The sequence below is a fragment of the Nomascus leucogenys genome, chromosome 15 (genome assembly GCF_006542625.1).
Source record: "Nomascus leucogenys isolate Asia chromosome 15, Asia_NLE_v1, whole genome shotgun sequence".
Lineage (NCBI taxonomy): Eukaryota > Metazoa > Chordata > Mammalia > Primates > Hylobatidae > Nomascus > Nomascus leucogenys.
The window spans coordinates 9,681,492-9,700,941 of NC_044395.1; the positions used below are offsets into that span (position 1 = coordinate 9,681,492).

General features: G+C 51.0%; 1 protein-coding gene across 5 annotated transcripts in view; it reads right to left on the reverse strand.

Moving 5' to 3' along the window:
- PKNOX2 (PBX/knotted 1 homeobox 2) overlaps positions 1-19,450 on the reverse strand; it is a 319,311-nt gene that overhangs the window by 78,151 nt on the left and 221,710 nt on the right. For all 5 annotated transcript variants that reach the window (XM_030828928.1, XM_030828929.1, XM_030828930.1 and 2 more), the window contains one exon: positions 3,244-3,352. In XM_030828928.1, the coding sequence (XP_030684788.1) occupies positions 3,244-3,330 (87 nt within the window). In that variant the 5' untranslated portion in view covers positions 3,331-3,352. The remainder of the gene's footprint in view (positions 1-3,243; positions 3,353-19,450) is intronic.

Consider the following 19,450-nt stretch of genomic DNA (forward strand, 5'->3'; position numbering starts at 1 on the left):
TTCCTAATTTTCCAAAGTGAGATTCTCCTGTGCATTTGAATAGATTATGCTCGGTATTGCTAGCCCTTAGCACAATGGGAACATTATTAAAACGATCGCATGGGTCTCAGAGGACGGGCTCTGTGTCTCGCTTCCTTTTTCATTTGGGAGACTTCCTATCAGAGACTGTCCATTTGTTGCCTGTGGAAGAAACTGGGTTTCTGAAGAGGTGATGGAGAGGTGTGCTCAGCTGCCCAGGTTGTGAGGAAACAAGTCATACGTGGTCCAAAAGTAATGAGATCAGACCTAAAGGAATGAGGAGGGCGTGGGCCTTGTTTCCTGAGAGCTCTGTTTTGGACAGGATTCCCTGATGTGCCTGACCCATGTCCCCATCAGGCCCTGCTTCCCTGAAGATGTGGAGTCTCAGAGAGCGGCTGGTTCTTGGGGATATGAGCATTCTGAAGGGAAATGCAGCAGTCTCCCCCTAGGAAGCTGGGGTCCATATCTCAAAAAGATAAAGGGAAGAAGTCAGGGGTCCAATGCAAGTTTGCAGAAAGTGCCAGCAGCCAGGCATGCATGGAAGAGCTGTTCCTACAAGGGAGCCCCTCCTAGAAGCCCGAAAGAGTGGGCAGAAGGCCCTCAAATACCAGCACTCTCTGGAGAGAACAGCCTTTCCCCCAGAGTCAGAAGCCTTTGTTCTGGGGGCATCCCCCAGCTCCCCCATCACTCCCACTCCACCCCTGCCCTAGCTCCTCTCTCTTAGCCCCGCATCCTGCTCAGTTTCCTTGGGAAACAGCTCAGCTTGGGGAAGGCCAATGGCAATTTGGGCATAGCCCAGTGGCTTCGTCAAGGCCATAAAGACCCTGACACCTTGACCTGGTCAGTTCACCATGGACACTGATGCTTCTCATCAGACATTTCACTCGTGGATTACCAGGGTTATAAATAGATGGCAGCTTCCCCAGGGCAAATTATTACTTTGCTCTAAATGTGAAGATTTTAAATGGTGACATTCTGGCGGATCCTCAGAGAGGAGAGCCTTCGGGCAGTCCCTGTATCTGGCTTCTGTCTGAGACCTCAGATATGGAAGTGGAGCCCTTCTTCCTCACAAAGGCTGGAGCAGCTCAGTGGTGACTTCTGGGGGGCTGAGCACCTTAGGGCTGCAGCCCACCTCCATCTGTCCCTTGGCAGCTGGGATTTATTAATCCAGCTGTATGCTGATCATTAAATTAGGCTTCTGGATCAGCATTCAACACAGGCCCTTGCTGCAGCTCTCCTGCTAATCCCTGCCAAACCAAAACTTCTCTCAGCTCCCCAGGCAGTCAAAACAGGGAGGGGTGGGTGAGAGGGAAGCAGCCGCCATCAGTCATGCCAACACAGTGTTCTCTGACCTCTCAGCCCTGCCCTGGTCTATCCTTGAGTCTTGGGTATGGAGGTGTGGGCTTTGGCAGCTACCACCTGCTAAATACAGGAAGGGTCTCCATCTCTGTTCCCCATTCTGACTGGAGAGGGAATCCAGTCACAAAACAAGTGGGGCCCATGTTCCCACCACTTAATCGATATGTGGGCATCGATGCGTGCTGGCTGAGCAGAGTGGGAATGGGTCTGCTGCTATCGAAGAAGGATGATCTTGCCCCTATTCTGGCCCCTAGCTTCTCCTTCTCTCACTTCTTTCTTGGGAGGCAAAAGAAGTTGAGGGCTCCTTCTGAACTTTGTCTCTGGAGCTGAAACTACAGAGGGAAGGGACTTGACATAGTGTTGGATGCCTGGAAGCTTTCAAATACAAGAGCCCTGTAAAGGCCAAGTTCAACCCTGTGGCTTATTCATGGAAGCTACTGGCATGAGCAGAGGGCTCGCTGAGGATGGGGTTAGGCTGGGAGAGCTGGGGAAGTAATACGATTTGGTATGTGGGAGCGGGGCCGTAGACACGTGCTCAGAGATCGGTGAAGGACCAGGGCTTTCGGACCTTCCAGGGCAGGGCAGTCAAAGGTGTTCCATATGCTGGGTACTCTAGAAGGAGGCCCCACGGCCTCCGGTAATCTCCCGGAGGATGACAGTGATGTATAAAGCAGCCACTATATGCTCCCACTAGGCTGGGGGCATCAGGGTCATAGCGAGCACAAGCCTGGCATCTGCATCTTAAGACCCCTTTCATGCTGCACAGATCTTCTGTGTGGCCCACGAGAACCACTGTGTTTGAAAATGCCAATGAGTGAGGGATGGCAGGGGAGGGCAGAGAGTGACTGCTGGAGGAGTGCAGATGGTAGCCTGCCCACAGCACCCGGCGGGCACCTGCTGCACATGGGTGAATGTGTGGATGGACATTCTAGCTGGGTGCATTTCACATCACAGGTGCCCAATAAATAATTATCGAATTCATATTGACAGGAGAGTGTGAAGGGAAGGGTCAGAGAATGAAGGCTTCTGTGAAAGCACAGACGCAAAACTCAAAGTTTCCAAAGAACCAAGGGTGGACCAGAGGAACACCTGGGGGAAGCAAAAAGGAAAAGAGGCTGGTCTAAAGGATGTAGGAGGGCAGCCCCCACAAGCTGGGCAGGCTTCCAGGAGGAGAAGGGCAGACAGCATGAAGACAGCAAGAAGGCACTGCTGAGGAGGGGCCTGTTGCAGGAGTGGCAATCGGGGTGGGGAGCCGCTAGAAGATCTTGGGGGGTGGCTGTGTCTGAGCTGAGGGATGGAAGCTGGGGACCAGAAGGAAGGGGTTGTGGGGTGTACAGAAAGAATCTTGGCTTTTTAAAAGTAGAAGCCCAGAAGAGTTCTGAAGAGAACAGAGATTCTTCCGATAGGCAGGCAGAGGAGGACAAAAGGGCCCAAGTGACCCGAGAATGGGGGGCCTGGCACTCAGAAGCCGCTGAGTGTGAAGTTTCTCAAACACTCAGAGGGCAGTTCCGCTCACATCTGGTACCTGGGTCTCCCCAGCTGCGGATTTTGCCCCAGTCACGACAAAGGGGCTTGGCTGTGCTTGTCTGCTGTCTGATGGATGGGGTGGGGGACAGGACTGTGACCACTAATCTAGCTTCCAGTCCTAGGTCCTGGGGTCTGAACCTGGTGACTCCCCTCGGGGTCTGTTTGCAGGGCTCTCGCTCCCCAGGCTGGCGGGAAAGAGCCTGGAGTGCCGCCAGGACATGATTGCAGGAGGCCTGGCCCAGCCCGTCGGCACCTGGAATATCCCAGCCTGCAGCTGGGGCTCTAAGGCCACCACACTCCCTCCCCCGTGGTGGGAGGCAGCGGCCCCTGCACACTCACCTGTGGGCTGTCCTGGTAGGGTGGGGGCGGGACATTCTGCGTGGCCATCATCGTCAGAGCGGGGGCTGGGGAGGCATGTTGCATCATGGGATTGATTCACATGGAGGACCTGTGGGCAGGAGAAAGGGGGCCGCACCGTTAACACCGCTCAGCAGGCCCGCCCTGGGCACCCAGCAGCCCCTGTGTCCCCCGCTGGGCCACCTGGGCCGGCTGGATGCAGCAAGGGTTGCACGCCCTTCAGGGCAACAAATGAGAGCTAAGGAAGAGGCCTGGGTGGGGAGGGGCTTGCTGTGCTATTTTGACTTGAAAGAAATAATATTCAAATCATATGTAAAACAACCGGTACCCCTGCAGAGGCGCTTTGTTCAGCATCAGCTCCGGGCTGTTGTGCGTGTGGGGAGGTGGCACGAAGAGGGAGGGGGCCTGCCTGGTAGCAGCACCGGGAGACGAGGCCATTTGGATACCCCTCCTTCCCCAGGAGGGCACTGAGTCCCAACCTGATAAGGGTGCTCCTGGCCCCGCTGTTTCCCAGGCTTTCTGGAGCAGCCACAGCGCGCACAGGGGCAGGAGGGCCTCAGACCAGCTACTGGGCTCCAGGGTCCCCAAGCGCCAAGCTCGCCCCTCCCCAGGGCTCACCACACCCCCTAGTGGTGGCAAGGACACGGGGGCCCGGACCCGTCCTCAGACTGTAGCCCCAGGGTGGCTGCCTGGAGGCCTTGGGGAAGGGAAAGAGTCAGGAATGCCAGTCCACTCCTGTACTTTTCCAGGCGCGGGCTTGTGACTATGGGCGTGTCCACGGATGTGCCTGCATATCCTATTAAGGAGGACTTTCCTCAGCCTTGGTTCAGTACGGTCACCGGAATGTGGGGGTGCCAGAAGACCTATCAGAGCCAAATGGGCTACCTGCCTCTTTGCCTGGTAGAAGACAGAGGCCAAAGGTGACTTGTGCATGGGAGAGCGGGGGTTGGGGGACTTGTTAGTGAAGCTAGCATGGAAGCAGCACCTCCAGATTCCCAGCTTTGGGTCTGCTCCACTGATCCCCCCATCATTTCCCCATCACCAGTAAGCAGGCAAGTTGCCCCCATGAAGCCTCAAGATTTCCTCTTGAACTAGGATGTGGTGCCATAAGTGGAGACAGCCCGGCTGTGCCACCCAAGGAAACAGAATGCCCAGAGAGCTGTTGTGCTGCAGTAGATGCTCTGAAATATTTAGATCTAGAAGCCACAGGCTAGTTGCCTGATACAGGGCTGTCCACTGTAGGGTAGGAGGTTGCTAAGAGCCTCTGTGGAGGTCAGGACGCGTCCTTCTCCTGGGTGGAGGGCACTGTTGGTCTAGAAACCTTTGTGAGCACAGTACTCACACCCTCCGTCCCCTCTCCCTGAGGCACCTAGGGCTTCATCGTCTTCCAGCCTGGCCCTTCCCAGGGTCTTCCAAAATGTTCACAGACCTGAATTCTGTGGGAATTTGAGAGTGCTTTGGAGCTGCTGTCAACTAAAGGGGCTGGCCTCTGGGGCCGTGTGTGTGTGTGTGTGTGTGTGTGTGTGTGTGTATGATTCTTTTGGTTCTTTTTCAGGAAGTGGAAGTAAGATCTACTCTGACCTGACCTGAGTCTCCAAGGTACCAAGTACGCTTTGACCTTCTGCAAAAAGCACTGGAAAGGCCTGTTTCACTCAATAGATGTCTACCATCTACCAACTCTGTGCAGAGAACAGTGTAAGGAGTGTGGTGGGACAGATGAATGAGGCATGGCTAGGAGAGGGAGGTCATGGTCCTAAAGGAAGGAAGAAAGTGAGGTGGAGGTGGGTGGAGAATGCACAGGGAGGGATGGCTTCTCCGGTGCTAAAAATGCCGACTTCAGGCAGGTTCCGTCGGCCTCACTGCCTGTCACTCGCCCCCGCCTGGCCTCCTTCAGGAGACAGACCACCAGGATATCTTCACAACAGCATGCAGGGCCTCACCCATCTCACACACCGCTGGTCCCTGAGATCCAATTTCCTTTTGCAAAGCGGCGCAGGAGGGGGCTTTGGGGGAGACTCTCTCTTCAGGCAGGGGAACCAAGGCCTCTGTTCACAGCTGGATCTTTGTCTGGGTGGTGGTCAGCATCCCAGAGAGCCAAGAGCAGAGTGAGGGTTGTAGAGGGAAAAAGGTGGGGGGGGGATATAGACTCTTTGAGACATCAGAAGGAACTTCCAGAATTAAGACTTTTGAGACATTAAAGTGGGTGGAATTTCTCTTTTTTGGACCCCCCAAAAATAAAGGAAATAGGAATGTTTCAGGGGCCTATTAAACATAGCCTTCCCTGGAACTCTGGCAGAGAAGGCGACTTTGGATAGGGCCCAAGGGCCAGGATGGTGGGATCTGTTCCCGGGAGCATCAATCACAGATGCTCATCTGCCGGGAAAAAAGTGAAGGGCCATAGCACTGTAGTGCCTGCAGCCTCCAGAAGAGGGAGCCTGGGGGCAGAGCCAGGGTGGGAGCTGCCTCAGGAAGAAGGGCTTTCTCCCCCTCTTAGGGGCAACTAGTTCTCTTTAACCTCGGGCTTGGGTCTTTTGGTAACCTCATTCCACGGATTAGAAAGTCATAATGAAGGCAAAACAAAGGAAGCTCAACGAGGAGGGCATAGGCTACAGAGAGGCGCCTTTCATTCACATTCTTTTGTTCACTGTCCAGTGAATGGAAGGCAGGGTCATTTTAGAGGTGCTGTCCCTAGAAATACTTGTAGCAGCAGGAGGGCTGCCCTGTCTGGGGGTAAGGAGGGATGGTTAAGAGTAGTCTGCGCCCAGAGACAACCACCCATGAGGCTGAGACCAGACTGTTCAGTCCTGAGCCCACCAGGCTGTGCAGCAGGGCCAGACCCGCCTCAGAAGAAGACACAGGAACAATATTCTGAGGACCCAGATGGCCCTGGCCCCTCCCCCTCCTTGGGGTCACCACAGGCCACTAGGCCACTGCCCTATTACCCTCTGGGGGCTTCTCCTGCAAGAGAACAGGAGGCCTTTTCATCAGAGGCTTAAGTTTCCTTCTCTGCTCGCTCAGGCACAGAAGCCTCTGGCAACTTGACACTCCGGGAGCTCAGCTGCTGCAGACCCTGCACCCATGTCCGGAAGCTGGCTCTTTTCCTCACACCTCTCCACCCACACATGCACTTCCCCGGTTCCTGAGGGGCCACGTGCAACCATCCTGGAGAGGAATTTGGGGATCTGACTCGCCTTATCTGACTTGGCTGGGACTTTGCAGTGGGGTGTGGGGGAACTCCTTGAGCCACAGCGGGGGTCCTGGCTCTTTGGGGGAAGCCTGCCCTTTTTGCATTTTCTTTGGGAGAGGGAGGGGAGCAGCAGGCCTGAGCCCCCTGCAAACCCAGCCCCGGGCTGCGGAACTTTTGTCAAGGACTCTGAGAGGCTGCTTGGCCCTGTCCAGAGGCCCCAGTGCTCTGTCACCAGACACCTGGACATTCAAGGGGGCACAGTCAAGACTGCAAGTGCAGGACAGACGAGGAGCATCTCTCATGGAGAGATTTCCCATCGCGAACAGGCTCACAGGGAAAGGTTGCTTTTTGATTTGTTTTGTTTTGTTCAATGCTGAAAACCTTTATGAAGTGACATCTAGGAGGGAAAAATTCTAATGCAACACTCGACCCCACAGTGATATCCAAGAAGAAATCATTTGTGTCTCTGATATCATCAGAAGAAACGAAAATGCCATTTTAGAGAGCCCAGGAGCCGGCAAGGCAGGGTCAGTGGATGCAGAGTCATAAAAGCACATCCCTTTAGGAAATGGGATAGGCAGTCCTGGGTACCCACCTCCCTCAGCCTCCTCAACCCATGCCTCCCACAGCCCTGCACCACCAGGTCTGGAGCCCCAAATCCAGAATGTTGACAAACAGGCTCAGAAAAAAATACCAAGCTAATTAGGAAGGAGCTCATTAGGACTTGTTGACATGAAACCCATTAGACCAATTAACATTCCATTAACAGCCTGGGGCACCAAGGGGTTAATGCTGCCAGGCAGTAATTGGGCCAGGGTGCTGGGGTTGGGGGCTCAGGGCCTTAAGGATGAGACACAAAGTCTAATTGGGAACTCTCTGGCCAGCTGGCCTGACAGCATTTGTTCCTGGCCCCTGACCCTAGCTGAGATAAATTGATGGGGGAGAGGGAAAGTAGGGCCAGCTCGCTTGCCCCTCACTGTCCCACCCACCTGCCCCAAACTGGAGACAGGGCCCATGGCTGGCACAAGGACAAGGGGGAGGGGACACTCCCACCCTCCTGGACTCTGACAGTCCTGTTTTCTTCCTTCACGCCCTTCCCCCCACTCCCTCTGGTCAAGTTTCTTTCTCAGCCCCGGGGAAGTGAGTCCCTTCTCTCCAGGAATTGCTTTTCAGTGATGCTACCCTCTTAGAAGAACTCTTTGGAGAAGCTGGAATCCTTCAGGCCCAGAGCCCCGTTCATCTGAAGAGTGCTGGAGTTCAGAGAGAGGGATGGAGGGGAGGGTGGCCCGGGTCTGCCTGCCTTCTGGCCCCTGACCTCCTCCCCTCCTTCCTCCCTTTCTCCCTTCCTTCCCCCCTTCCATCCTTCTTCCCTCCCTTCTTCCTTCTTCCTTCCTTCCTTCCTTCCTTCCTCCTTCCTTCCTTCCTTCCTCCCTTTCTTCCTCCCTTCTTTCCATGGCAGCTAAGACACACTCATGAGGGCTCCTAGGAATGCTTCTTTTCTGTCCTCTGACACGTACAAGCAGCATGTTCATGATTTTCCTTCCCTTGAGACAAGTAGGGGCTGTGGAAGTCCCATCCTCTGTCTGGGTCTCAATTTCCCCATCTGTAAACTTTGGGACTGGATGAGGGAATTCACAGGGCTACCCCTCAGTTCTCAGTTACCATGATCTAAGCCTGGCCTTGGGGTAAAAAAGTCTGGATTCCACATCCAGTGGAATCTACCACTTATTCTGTAGCCTGTACAAGTCACTTTCCCTCTCGGACTGCAAAATTAAGGGATTTCCCCAGAACATTCAGGAAGCCTTTGCCCAGGATTTGCACTGCACACATGCTTGCTGAATGGAACGGAAAGGGTTGGATTGTAGCTTCTTTCTAAAGGCCAGCCAGCACCCGACTTCTCTTCCTCTCGTCTAGTTGGAGGGTGGGAAGGAGGCCCCTGAGGTCAGCGAGCCAGAAGCCGTCAATCCCTTTAGCCCAGACGCCCCTAGGTTACCCCTCCACCCCCACCCCCAAACCGTCCCCTCTGAGCAGCTGCCCAGGCCTGGATTCTGACGTCTAGACAGATTTGCAGGAGGCTGAAATAACACAGTGAACTCAGCAGGAGGGACCGAAAAGCTGCATTAGTAACCTGGCTGGCTTCAACATCTCCCTCTGGGGCAGCCTCCTCAACCCTGGCGCAATCCGTCTCTTTTTCCCTCAGCCCCAGCACCGCGTCCAAAATGATCTTCTCTGGCCCAGCTCCCTTCCCAGAAGTGGCCTGTAGGTGGCGTCGCAGGGCCCGCTTTAATTGCATTATATAATATAACCTGTTTACTAAATCATGTAATCAGTCGCCTTAGGATTTGCAGCTTGGGATGTGTATGGAGAATTGGACTTTGAGTCAAATTTAAAAACAAATAAAAATGAGAGGCAGCTGTTGCTGATAGTGTGATATTCATCTTTTGGAAACAAATTCACCCCAGTGCTATAAATTATGCCTGGAAAAAAAAGTGTTGCTGGTGGAACGGAGTTGGCTAGGTCTCCTCTGCTGGCAACTCATAGCGATGAATCTTGAAATAACGGTGTCAACCTGTCACTGATTTCATGTGACTCTGTGGATTTATCTAAAGAAGCGAAGGCGTGTGGGTGCACGCGAGCACACACACATAGAAACACACACACGCACCGGGTCTCTCTGCAAAACCCAGTAAGGGCTAGAAGTGACAAGCTGGAGGCGGGGTGTCTGCCGGAGCTCGGTGGTCCCTGAGGCTTGGTGGATGGAGTTGGCACCGAGAACTGAGCAGTGACAAGGGTGAGGTCAATTTGTGGTGGCAGAGGAGGACAGAAGGGAGAGAGAGGACGCATCGTGGGCTGGGAAGCTTGACCATGTGAGCAGGGGTTTGTCACCTCCAAATCAGTTGTTGTGTTGAAATGTTTCAAAAGAGGGAGAAGTAGAGGCTCCTGGAGGGGAGGACTAAGGAATTTGGGAAGAGGGGCAAGCTCCCCAGAGCCTGCCCCACCTTACAGCACAGCAAACACCCTCGCCTACCTCTTCACCCCAGGGGCTGTGGGCGCTGAGAGGAAGCTGGGGACCCTGAGGATTCAGGCAGCAGGAATGTGGGGCTGAGTGGGTGCTGCTTTCTGCCTGTCTTTCTGATCCTGGGCTGATGGGGGGAAATGGAGATCCTCCAGTGTGATGAGGTCAGGCTCGGAGTGGGGGCTGGGAGCCAGGCAGGGAGGCTGTACATATCTATGTTACTGAAGGAGGGACAGGTGCAGAGGAACTGAGTGGGATTTGCACTCAGGTCTCACATCCTTGGTTCGCTCTGTGTCCTGAAGGCCAGCTAAGAGGTCAAAAATAAGCTGCAACTCCACAATGACCCAGGTCCCAGGGCACACTGCACCCGGCACAGAGCCCAAGTCCTTGCAGAATGTCACAGCCAGAACACCTGCTTCCCTACTGCTCCTCCGGGTCCTCCTTTGAATACTCAGTGGGGAGGCAAAGATGACAACCAAGACAAGCAGACGCTTTGGCCACCCATAGCTCTCCATACTAATTGTCATTTGCCACCCTTCTGGGAAGCCAACTTGGGAGGTGGTGCCAGGTCATGCCCTAATATCATGATGCTGGTGTCCAGGGAACAGAGTGGGGACAGAGCTGAAGCCAGCATGAGATTTGGCTAGGACTGCCTGCTTCTGACTTACTAAGAGATGTGCAAATCTCTCTCTCTCAATCCTCCTTCAGCCCTTAAATGCCACATGGAGTGAATGCTTTGGAAAAGGTAAGAGCCTTCTGTGAGACCAGAAAATCCAGAGACCCTTCCCACCCAACCCCCAGTTTCCGTCCCAAGAAGCGTGGCCTCCCCCTAATGGCCTGTGATCCTACTTTCAAGGGCCTCAACCTCGTCTCCCGTCTCCACTCCCAAGACCATTTTACTGTTTGCTCTTTATTTGGAGTAACAATATGTCCCCAGTGTGGTCGGGCCAACAGATCACTTATGCACTCACTGACCCCAGCCTAGAGATGAGCAGAAGCTTACATTAGAGACCCACCCTGGAGGAGAGGGTGCCGGGTCCCTCTGTGTCCACGGTTCACTATGGGGAGGATTAGTGGGCACACAAGCAGCATGACAAAGCAGTGTTTGGGGACAGGCCCCAGCACTGGGTCCATCACCCTCCTCAGCCACTCCCTCCTCCATGGACAGGACTTGCCTTCCTTGAACTCCAGCCCTACCAGGTTTCCCAGAGAGGAGCCCCACCGTCCTGCCCTTTGCTGATGGCCATGCCCCTCTGACTCACACAGAAGCCAGAGTTCCAGGCCTGCAGCCTCTCCTCCTTGAGTCCCCAGTTCGGCTATTTTTTTAACTGGGCTTCACAACACGGAGCAGGAGAGTCAGAGGAGCAACACCCGCCCTACTCCCGCGCCCTCTTCCTGGTCTTGCTCCCGCCTCTCCACACCAGGAACAAGAGTGCTGGAGCCCCACCGCCCTCCCTGCCTCGCTGTCACACCTTTTCTGGCTTCAAAAAGCCGCTGATATATTTTACAAACTGAAACAGCAATTTAATTCCCCCTGATAGCGGCAATTGTCCATTAGATCTTCCTACCGAGGAGCTTAACAATAATTCCTTTCATCCAACTGCTTGCTTCTTCTTGATCTGAGAATCAATCCCATAAATAGCAGGCAAGAGTTCTCACATTACTCTCCCCTCCAGCTTTTAGCATTTTGATGAAGATTCTCATCTCCTCTTTAAGCACTTTACAACTTGGCAATTTTTCCCCCTTTGGTTCCTTTAAACAAAATAAAACAAAAAACAGAAAAAAAAAAAAAAAAAAAAGCGTGCCGGCTGGAATGGGGAGCACAGCCCTTGCATTCTGCTCATGGAAGTGGTGTGCGCCTTTTCCCACCTGGAGGCAGGGGGATGGTTGCAATGACCTCTGGTGGGTCCTGTCTGCTGGAAAGTGGGTGCTGCTCTGCCCCAGAGGGCCATCACTATTGTGTCCCAAAAATTCACACTCACCACACCTGGGTTCTGCTTTTGCCAGTGATGCTCAACTTAGGATACCTCTCCCATTCCAGGAGCCCCTCCCCGTATTGTTCACCCCCAGGAATGGAGGTGGGAGGGAGGCCACAGCTGCTGCCCTGGGGTGGTCTGAGCCAACTCCCTCCCCCAGCCTGTGGCCCCCTTGGAACCTTCTAACCTAGAGAGGGGATTCGGCCCTTTTGTTTTCCTCTCCAGCCCCTCCATCTCTAGCCAAACAACAAGAGTGGGAGAGACGAGGAGGCCCAGGAAAAGGAGAGAGCTTGAAGCCTTTTATTCAATTCTTTTCTTTTCTTTTTTTTTTTTTCAACCTGCAGTCAGCTCCAGGGATCGGGACAGTGGAGAGCCCTCCAGCTCCTCCACGGTGGTGGCTAGGGTGGAGTGTCAGGGCGCCTGGGAGCCCCGGCCCGCCCCTCCCCTGGAGACTCTATCATGTGCTCTCTTGTCTGCACACACTCACAGAGAAACATATCTAAAAATGAACCTGGGACCGAAGTCCCCCTCGACAAACCTGATTCCCAGGTTTATTATTATTTGTCAAGAGCTGACAGCAGCCGCTACTCAGGAACCGAGCTGAGAAAACAACACAGGCCCGGCCCCTGAGACCCACAACTCAACAGAGACAGACAAACAGCTCCAGCGCTGGGATCCCAGGTGGAAAAGCGCAGAGCCACCTCCGGCAGCCCTCTCCGGCTCCCTCCGTTTCATAAGTCTCTCTTCTCTGAGGCAGTCAGGAGGGCCCTGACACTCCCTGGGAGCTGGGGAGAGGAGGAAAGCAGGCATGGGGACCAGTAAGGTGTGGGCAGGGTGGCTGGAGGGGGAGCTGGTGGGGGAAGGAGAGCATGGAGGCGAGGGACCTGAAGCCTACGCATTCCATCCCTGGTGCAACCTCAGATTCTCCTGGAGCCAGAGGAGCTAAAAGGGTCAGCCAGGCCACTTTTCTCTCTGAGGACTGTACCATATCCTCTGGCTAGATGATTCCTTTTTCCAATTTTTAAAACTTGCCTTTAGGAAAAAAAAAAGTCCAGAGTCAGGGTTGTGGAAGCAAGTGGCACTGTGCGTTCAATTTATCATTGAAAAGCCACCAATTCCTGACACGCCCATAACCAGCCAACGTGTGTTCTTCCTGCGCCTTCGTGTTGGCCCAGGAAGAGCTCACAATAAACAAGAGCTCTAAATAGAGCCCACGGCAATGGGATCGGCTAGAGGAGGAGGAAAGGCTGCCCAGCCAGGCTGCCCCACCCTTGGTCCTCACTACCCCCTTGGAAGGAGGGCGGGTACACTGGCTCTGTGTTCCTGAGCTGCAGGAAAGCCAGCCCTGGGGAAGGGAAGATGACAGCCATGATGCGAGAGGACGTGGCTCGGCCACCCAGACTCACACCCCAGCAGACACTCCCTCCATCACCCAACCTAAGATGCTCTCGTGCCTTTTGCTGTGTTTCTTGCGCGCCAGCAAGGTGTTCTGTATTTCACAGCCATGCTCTTCCCTTCATCAACACTGGGCTCCAAAGCCTACTGTTCCATGAAGGCTTCCTTCCCTTTCCACTCCAGGACTACACATGGGAAATCATGGCGGGAAAAATCATCATGCATGTTTCTGTGTTATGGAAAATCTGCTCCTCACCCGCATGTCCCATCTTGCCCACTGGCCCCTGTTCCCCCAGCAGACAAGAAGATGGCTCTGCCTTGCATGTTCACTGGGGGAGAAGGGGCAGCCTATGCAATATGACTCCACAAAGTCCACCTCCTTATGGAGCCTCAATATATATACATGGTTATTGTTTAACTTCTTTGGCTTAACTCTTTTTTTTTCTTTCTTTCTTTTTCTTTTTCTTTTTTTTTTTTTTTTTTTTTTTTTTGAGACAGAATCTTGCTCTGTCACCAAGCTGGAGTGCAGTGGCACGATCTCGGCTCACTGCAACCTCTGCCTCCTGGGTTCAAGCGAGTCTCCTGCCCCAGCCTCCCAAATAGTTGGGACTACAGGCATGCACCACCACACCCAGCTAATTTTTGTATTTTTAGTAGAGATGGGGTTTCACCATGTTGGCCAGGCTAGTCTCGGTCTCTTGATGTGATCTGCCTGCCTTGGCCTCCCAAACTGGGATTACAGACATTAGTCACTGTGCCTGGCCGGCTTACTTTTTTTTTTTTTTTTTGAGATGGAGTCTTGCTCTGTTGCCCAGGCTGGAGTACAGTGGCGTGATCTTGGCTCACTGCAACCTCTGCCTCCCGGGTTCAGGCAATTCTCCTGCCTCAGTCTCCTGAGTAGCTGGGACTACAGGCGCCTGCCACCACACCTGGGTAATTTTTGTATTTTTAGTAGAGATGGGGTTTCACCATATTGGCCAGGCTGGTCTCGAACTCCTGACCTTGTGATCCACCCACCTCGGCCACCCAAAGTGCTGGGATTACAGGCATGAGCCACCGCACCTGGCCTGGCTTGCTCTTAAAATGTAAAACAAGCCAATCCAAGAAGCATAACCCTTTACGTCCCAGCAGCCATTTAGACAGCAGTGAGAATAAGTTTGTTAGTTCCTAAAGCCAATTTGGCTATGAGTGAGATGATAATATATAATTAATAACAACTGCCACTTATTGAGCCCTCCCTGTGTCCCAGGCATGACACTAACAGCAGATACGGATCACCTGGTCTCTTTTTCTTAACAACCAGATGGTGTTGGCATTACAGTTGTTCCCATTCGTGGGTGAGCAAACTGGGGCTTTGAGGAAGTTTCCAGATGTTACACACAGTCTGATCCCAGAGTCTGCAGGGTTAACTGGAAGTCTCAGGGTGAGGGCAGGAAATAGCAGGGAAGGACTGAGACTCCTAGAAACTGGAGAAGTGCAGGAAAGGTGAGGCTGATTATAAAACCAAGCTGCCAGTTTAGAGTTGGGCCCTCGAATGCTGGCTGTCCTCTGACTTTCCTCTGCCCTGATTTTCCAAGCATCACGTTATACTGACACCACTAAACGTCTTCTGTGTTGCCGAGCCTGGGCTTTTGTACATCAGTTCATGGACACACACTCCGTGCCTTCCCACGGTGGGGAAGTTCCTTCCATCAGCCCCGTCATCCTGCTACAGCAGTGTGTGTACACATTTTGTTAAATATTTCATTGCATTTTGCTCTTATTATTTTATAAAAATGAGCGGGAGATGGGAAAATGAAAGTGCTGATCCCAGCGATAAGAAGCAGGGGTCTCGTAAACATAATACGACTGAGACGAAGATGGAAAACGTGAAGCGAGCTGAAAGCGGCAAATCTTGAGCCTTCATCGTGGACTCATTGGACTGTGTGTTCAATTAGGAGGAGAAGGAACAAAATTAAAGAACACAAAATGATGGAAATACATGGCTGAAGGCTGCATCTCAGAGGCGATGTATAATTGGAATCTGATAATGTGTCGTAGCTGTCTGGGAGCAGAGCTCCGGGAACGCGTGGGGCACGTACGAAAGCCAGGCTGCCTGTGCCTCACCCTGCTCTTGGCAGCTCTGGGGCCAGGGCTCTGAATCACATGGACTGGGATTCTGTCAGCGTCTCTGTCTTGTCATACTGGACTGAGGGGCCCTGCTGGGGTCCAGGAGGAGTGAAGTGGGGTAGAAGGGGGCATGCAGTCAGCCTGCTCTCTGTGACGGTCTCCACTTGGCCTTTCCCCACACACCCTTGGCTTTCCAGGGACCACCCACAGCTGTAAAGAAGTCCCTGTTCTGGAATGAAATCTGTCCATGACGCACAGGCTAAGAAGCAGCTGGCTGTATCTTGGGAAAGTGTGTCCAGTGGAGCAGTATTAGTGTTTTCAAGTCAGGGCACCCCATCGTTGGGGGCATCCCCTCTCTTATCATATCTCCCTGAGTCCAAGATTTATCATCTTGCCAAAGAAGCCCCTTCCTGTTCACTTCAGAGTCTTCTCTTCCGCTCTCAGCCCAGAGAGATTCCAGGCAGCAGTCTGAATGGGCAGCCAGTGAGCCAGCAGCAGGGTTATTACCCACATCCTCTGAGGCAGGCAGCTATTAAACAGAAGTGCAAGGACGGAGCTGTGTTCTACCTCCCACTGGCTTGGGCTGTTCTCTGCCAGGTCCCATCCCCTTCAACCTCCAGCCTTGGAAAGGGGCTGTGGTTCTCTGGCTCCTAAGAGGGAAAAGTTTAGTCATGTGCTGGCCCTTTCAGCTGCTCTCAGACACAGAGGAGGAGTGTTTCATATTAGCAACAGAGTCTTTGAATACTAGGAATGGGTCTGAAAATTATAACTCGCAGTGAAGCTTAATTTTGACTTTTGCAACGCAACCCATTTCCTATCATTATGGTCTGGGTGGAAAGAAAGAGTCCTGCCTTTAGCACAGAATCTTTGTAGTCTCGATGTTCAAGATCATGCCTTCACTTTGCCCTCTTCTTTCTCCAGTGAGATGGACACCATTTCTTATGCTAGGGCAAGGACCAGGGAGTGGAAGAAGAGGAGGAGAAGAAGGCAGTTTTGCACAGTGGACTCTGGCCCTCAGGGACAAATTGGGATGCTTAGAACAGTTACTAATCCCCTGGTAATCCCCTGGGATCTGAGCATTTGTCAGTCTGGGTCTTCCAGGGTCAAGCCTGTCCAGGGAAAAGGAACAAAGTGTCTCTACTTCCAGATCAGGAGGTTCTGTCCAGAGCAGGTTGATCAGAGCAGGCAGGGTGCTGCAAGTGAGATGTCTGCTCCCAGAGCCAGGCTCTGGGATGGGAAGAAGTAAACGGGGCTACTCTTCTAAGATGACTCCCCGAGGGCACAAGTTTGCCTGGGGCTGGGGACGATCCTTGCTGTCTGCAGCCCCCTCGGAGCTTTCTTCTCTGTTTAGGGCCTGGCTGTCTCCAGTGAGAGCCTGTGCTTTGTGGCACTGGGAAGAGCAGTCTGCTGTCTCTTTGTCCTGCAGTTCATAAACGTGAGAAAAAGAGCTCACTTAATGAGGCACTTGGCACGGTCAGGGATGATTTCACTAGCAGAAGCTGTGTGCATGTGAGCTGGGGAAGTGTGGGGAGTAGGGGAGATGGGCAGAGGGAGACAGGGAGGTGAGGAAGCCCATCTCAGAATGATGGGGAAGGTCAGGCAGAGAGCTCCCCAAGGGGGACAGAGAGCGGATGCTGGGGAGATGGAGGGTCCAAAGGAGCTGCCCACAGTGAGAAGCCGGCTGCTGCGGCTGCCCTGAAACCCAGCCTCAGCCTTTTCTTCACTCCTCGGGAAATGAACGCTTCTTCTCCAATTCTGGAAGCAGTGGGAACTCCAGGCACTAGGGCAGACTGTCAGACGACCAACAGTGGTGGAAGGGTCCTGAGTCGTCATGAGGTCTGACTTCTTCCCGAGACAAATAAGGAAACTTGCCCAAGTCCATGCAGCAAGTTGGAGATAGGGCCCTAATTAGAACCCAGGTCCCAAGTAGCAAATCCAGGCCTCATTTACTGAGCACCTATTCTGTGTTGGGCACTGTGCAGGGCAATGGACGTCCCAGAAGGAGAAAACAGAGACGACAAAGGAAAAGAAATGAAGACGTAGCAAAATGGAGATTTCCTTGTGCTGAAGCAGACAGGTGACTTCAGACTTAAAAGATCCCAGCGCTAAGAAAGGAGAACAGAAAGCAGACCTCAAGCCCCAACACACGCTGGTGAAATCAGAACTTTAATGGGAAAAGAAGAGAGAACCACACGTTCCCATGGATCCTCATTGCAAGATCGGAAACAAGGAGACGGTGCAGCCATGTCAGCAAGTTCTAGGAGAAAAAGGTTTTGAACCTGGGATTCTGAGCGCAGTCCGATTATCAGTCAAGTGTGAAGACAAAGCCAGTGTTGGACATGTGAGAACTTGGAGTTTATTTCCCATTCATTGATATTAACAATAACTAGAGGTTGTAGCCCAGCAAATGAAGAAATCCGAAGAGGCGGAGAACACTGGACAAGAAAGAGTGGCTGCTCAGGGCACCAGTCACGGCACCACAGGGCTCAGAAGGTTCTTCCACAGCAGCCACGTTGTAACGACCCTTCCACGGGCCACTCACACTGCTTAGTTCTGCAGTTGAATAATATTGCCATGCCCACAGTGGTTTTAATGCTTTTAAACAGACTTCCATCTTATAATCACCTATAGAATGCAGAGGTAAACTACAGCAATGTAACAGTATAAATCTTCTAAATCTTAGCAATGTAAAAATCATAGATAATTTATTGTTATGCAAAATATAATATGTAGTACTATATATAGTATATTATATACAGTATAAAGGTATATGGTATACTATAGATCCTATGTATTATATCATATATAATTATATATTATAGTACATAGCATACATATGTATTATAGTACATAGCACATAATATACCTCATATGATTATATACACTAATATATAATATTACATATTATATAATGTATATTATAATATACTATTTATTATATGTGATTTAAAAATACTGCATATATTATATAGTATACTATATTATATAGTGTATAGTATTATATATTATATATCATGTATACAGTATTATGTATGATATATAATGCTATATACTATATTATATAGAGAATATACTACAGAGTATATATTATATATTATTTAGTATTATATATAATATGTAGTACTACACTATATAATACATAATCTCTACAGTATATATAATGCTATATGGTATGTGTTATTTAGTATATTACTATTATTTTACATTATTAAGATTTAGAAGATTTATACTTATATTAATATATAGTATATATTATATATGGTGTATATATGTTATATAGTATACATAATGCTATGAACTAAAAATAGATAATATCAAATGTAATTGGATAAAAACTTATCAAACTAATACAAATTGGAGGGGAAGGATGTATGCTAATTTCCTCAACTTTGATAGCAGACAGTTAATGGATAAATAGATAAACTGAGATAAAAGGACTTAAGCGTATTATCTAATATAATAAATGTTGGCCATCAAATATCTAAAGCCAGAAGCTGTTGTGGTTGACTTTGGATCATGAGCCTTGTGGGGAGAGGTGAGGGTAGGAAGGGAGAGTTTTTATTTTGTATCTTTTACACTGTTTGCTTTTTCCTCTCACACATACTTGTAATTTAAAAAATAACTACAATAAATAAATAATTATACATCTATATAATAGAAAACTATGCAGCGGTTAAAAGTAATGGAGTAGATCTATTTGTTTTGACCCAGAAAGCTATCAATCATATAACCTATGTTTAAAAAGCAAGGTTTTAGAACAATATTTAAAACATAACATTTAACTGTGTTATAATAAACAGCAAAACCGATAAGATGTAGTCCCTACCTTCAAGGAGCTTTCTGATCATGCACCCACTTCTGTGTCCTCTGCCCTGGGCCATCTGGCCTGCTTGAGACCTCTTCCCTTTGTAAGTTGCATGCCTCTTATTTGCCTGCTTATTTGTTTTTTAGAGACAGGGATCTCCCTCTGTCACCCAGCCTGGAGTACAATGGAGCAATCATAGCTCACTGCAGCCTCGACCTACTGGCTTCAAGCAATCCTCCCTCCTCAGCCTCCTGAGTAGCTGGAACTACAGGTGTGCATCACCATGCCTGGCTAATTTTTTTAAAAATTAATACCTCTTTTTGCAGTAGATAAGAACTATTTTGTGCATATTTCAAGTAACAACTGTAAGTTCTTGAGTATAAGTGCTCAGTCCAAAGACTGGCCTGGATGAAGCTGCACAAGAGATGAACAGCTTTCTACACAAATATCTGGTGGAGGGAAGCAGAGAGGGGAGTGAGAATCCAAGGACTACAGGATGTCAGGCCTGAAAGACTCCTCAGAGAGCCTCTAGTCCTCCTCCCTCATTCACAGAGAAGGAACACATGTGGGGCCCAGAGAGGGGCAGTGGCCAATAAAAGGTCACGCGGTTGAATTATGATGTCCAGAAAAGACAGAACTGGGCTTTGTGAACAGCCAGAGTCAGGAAACAGCAGACAAGCTGAAGGCTGACCTGGGAGCCT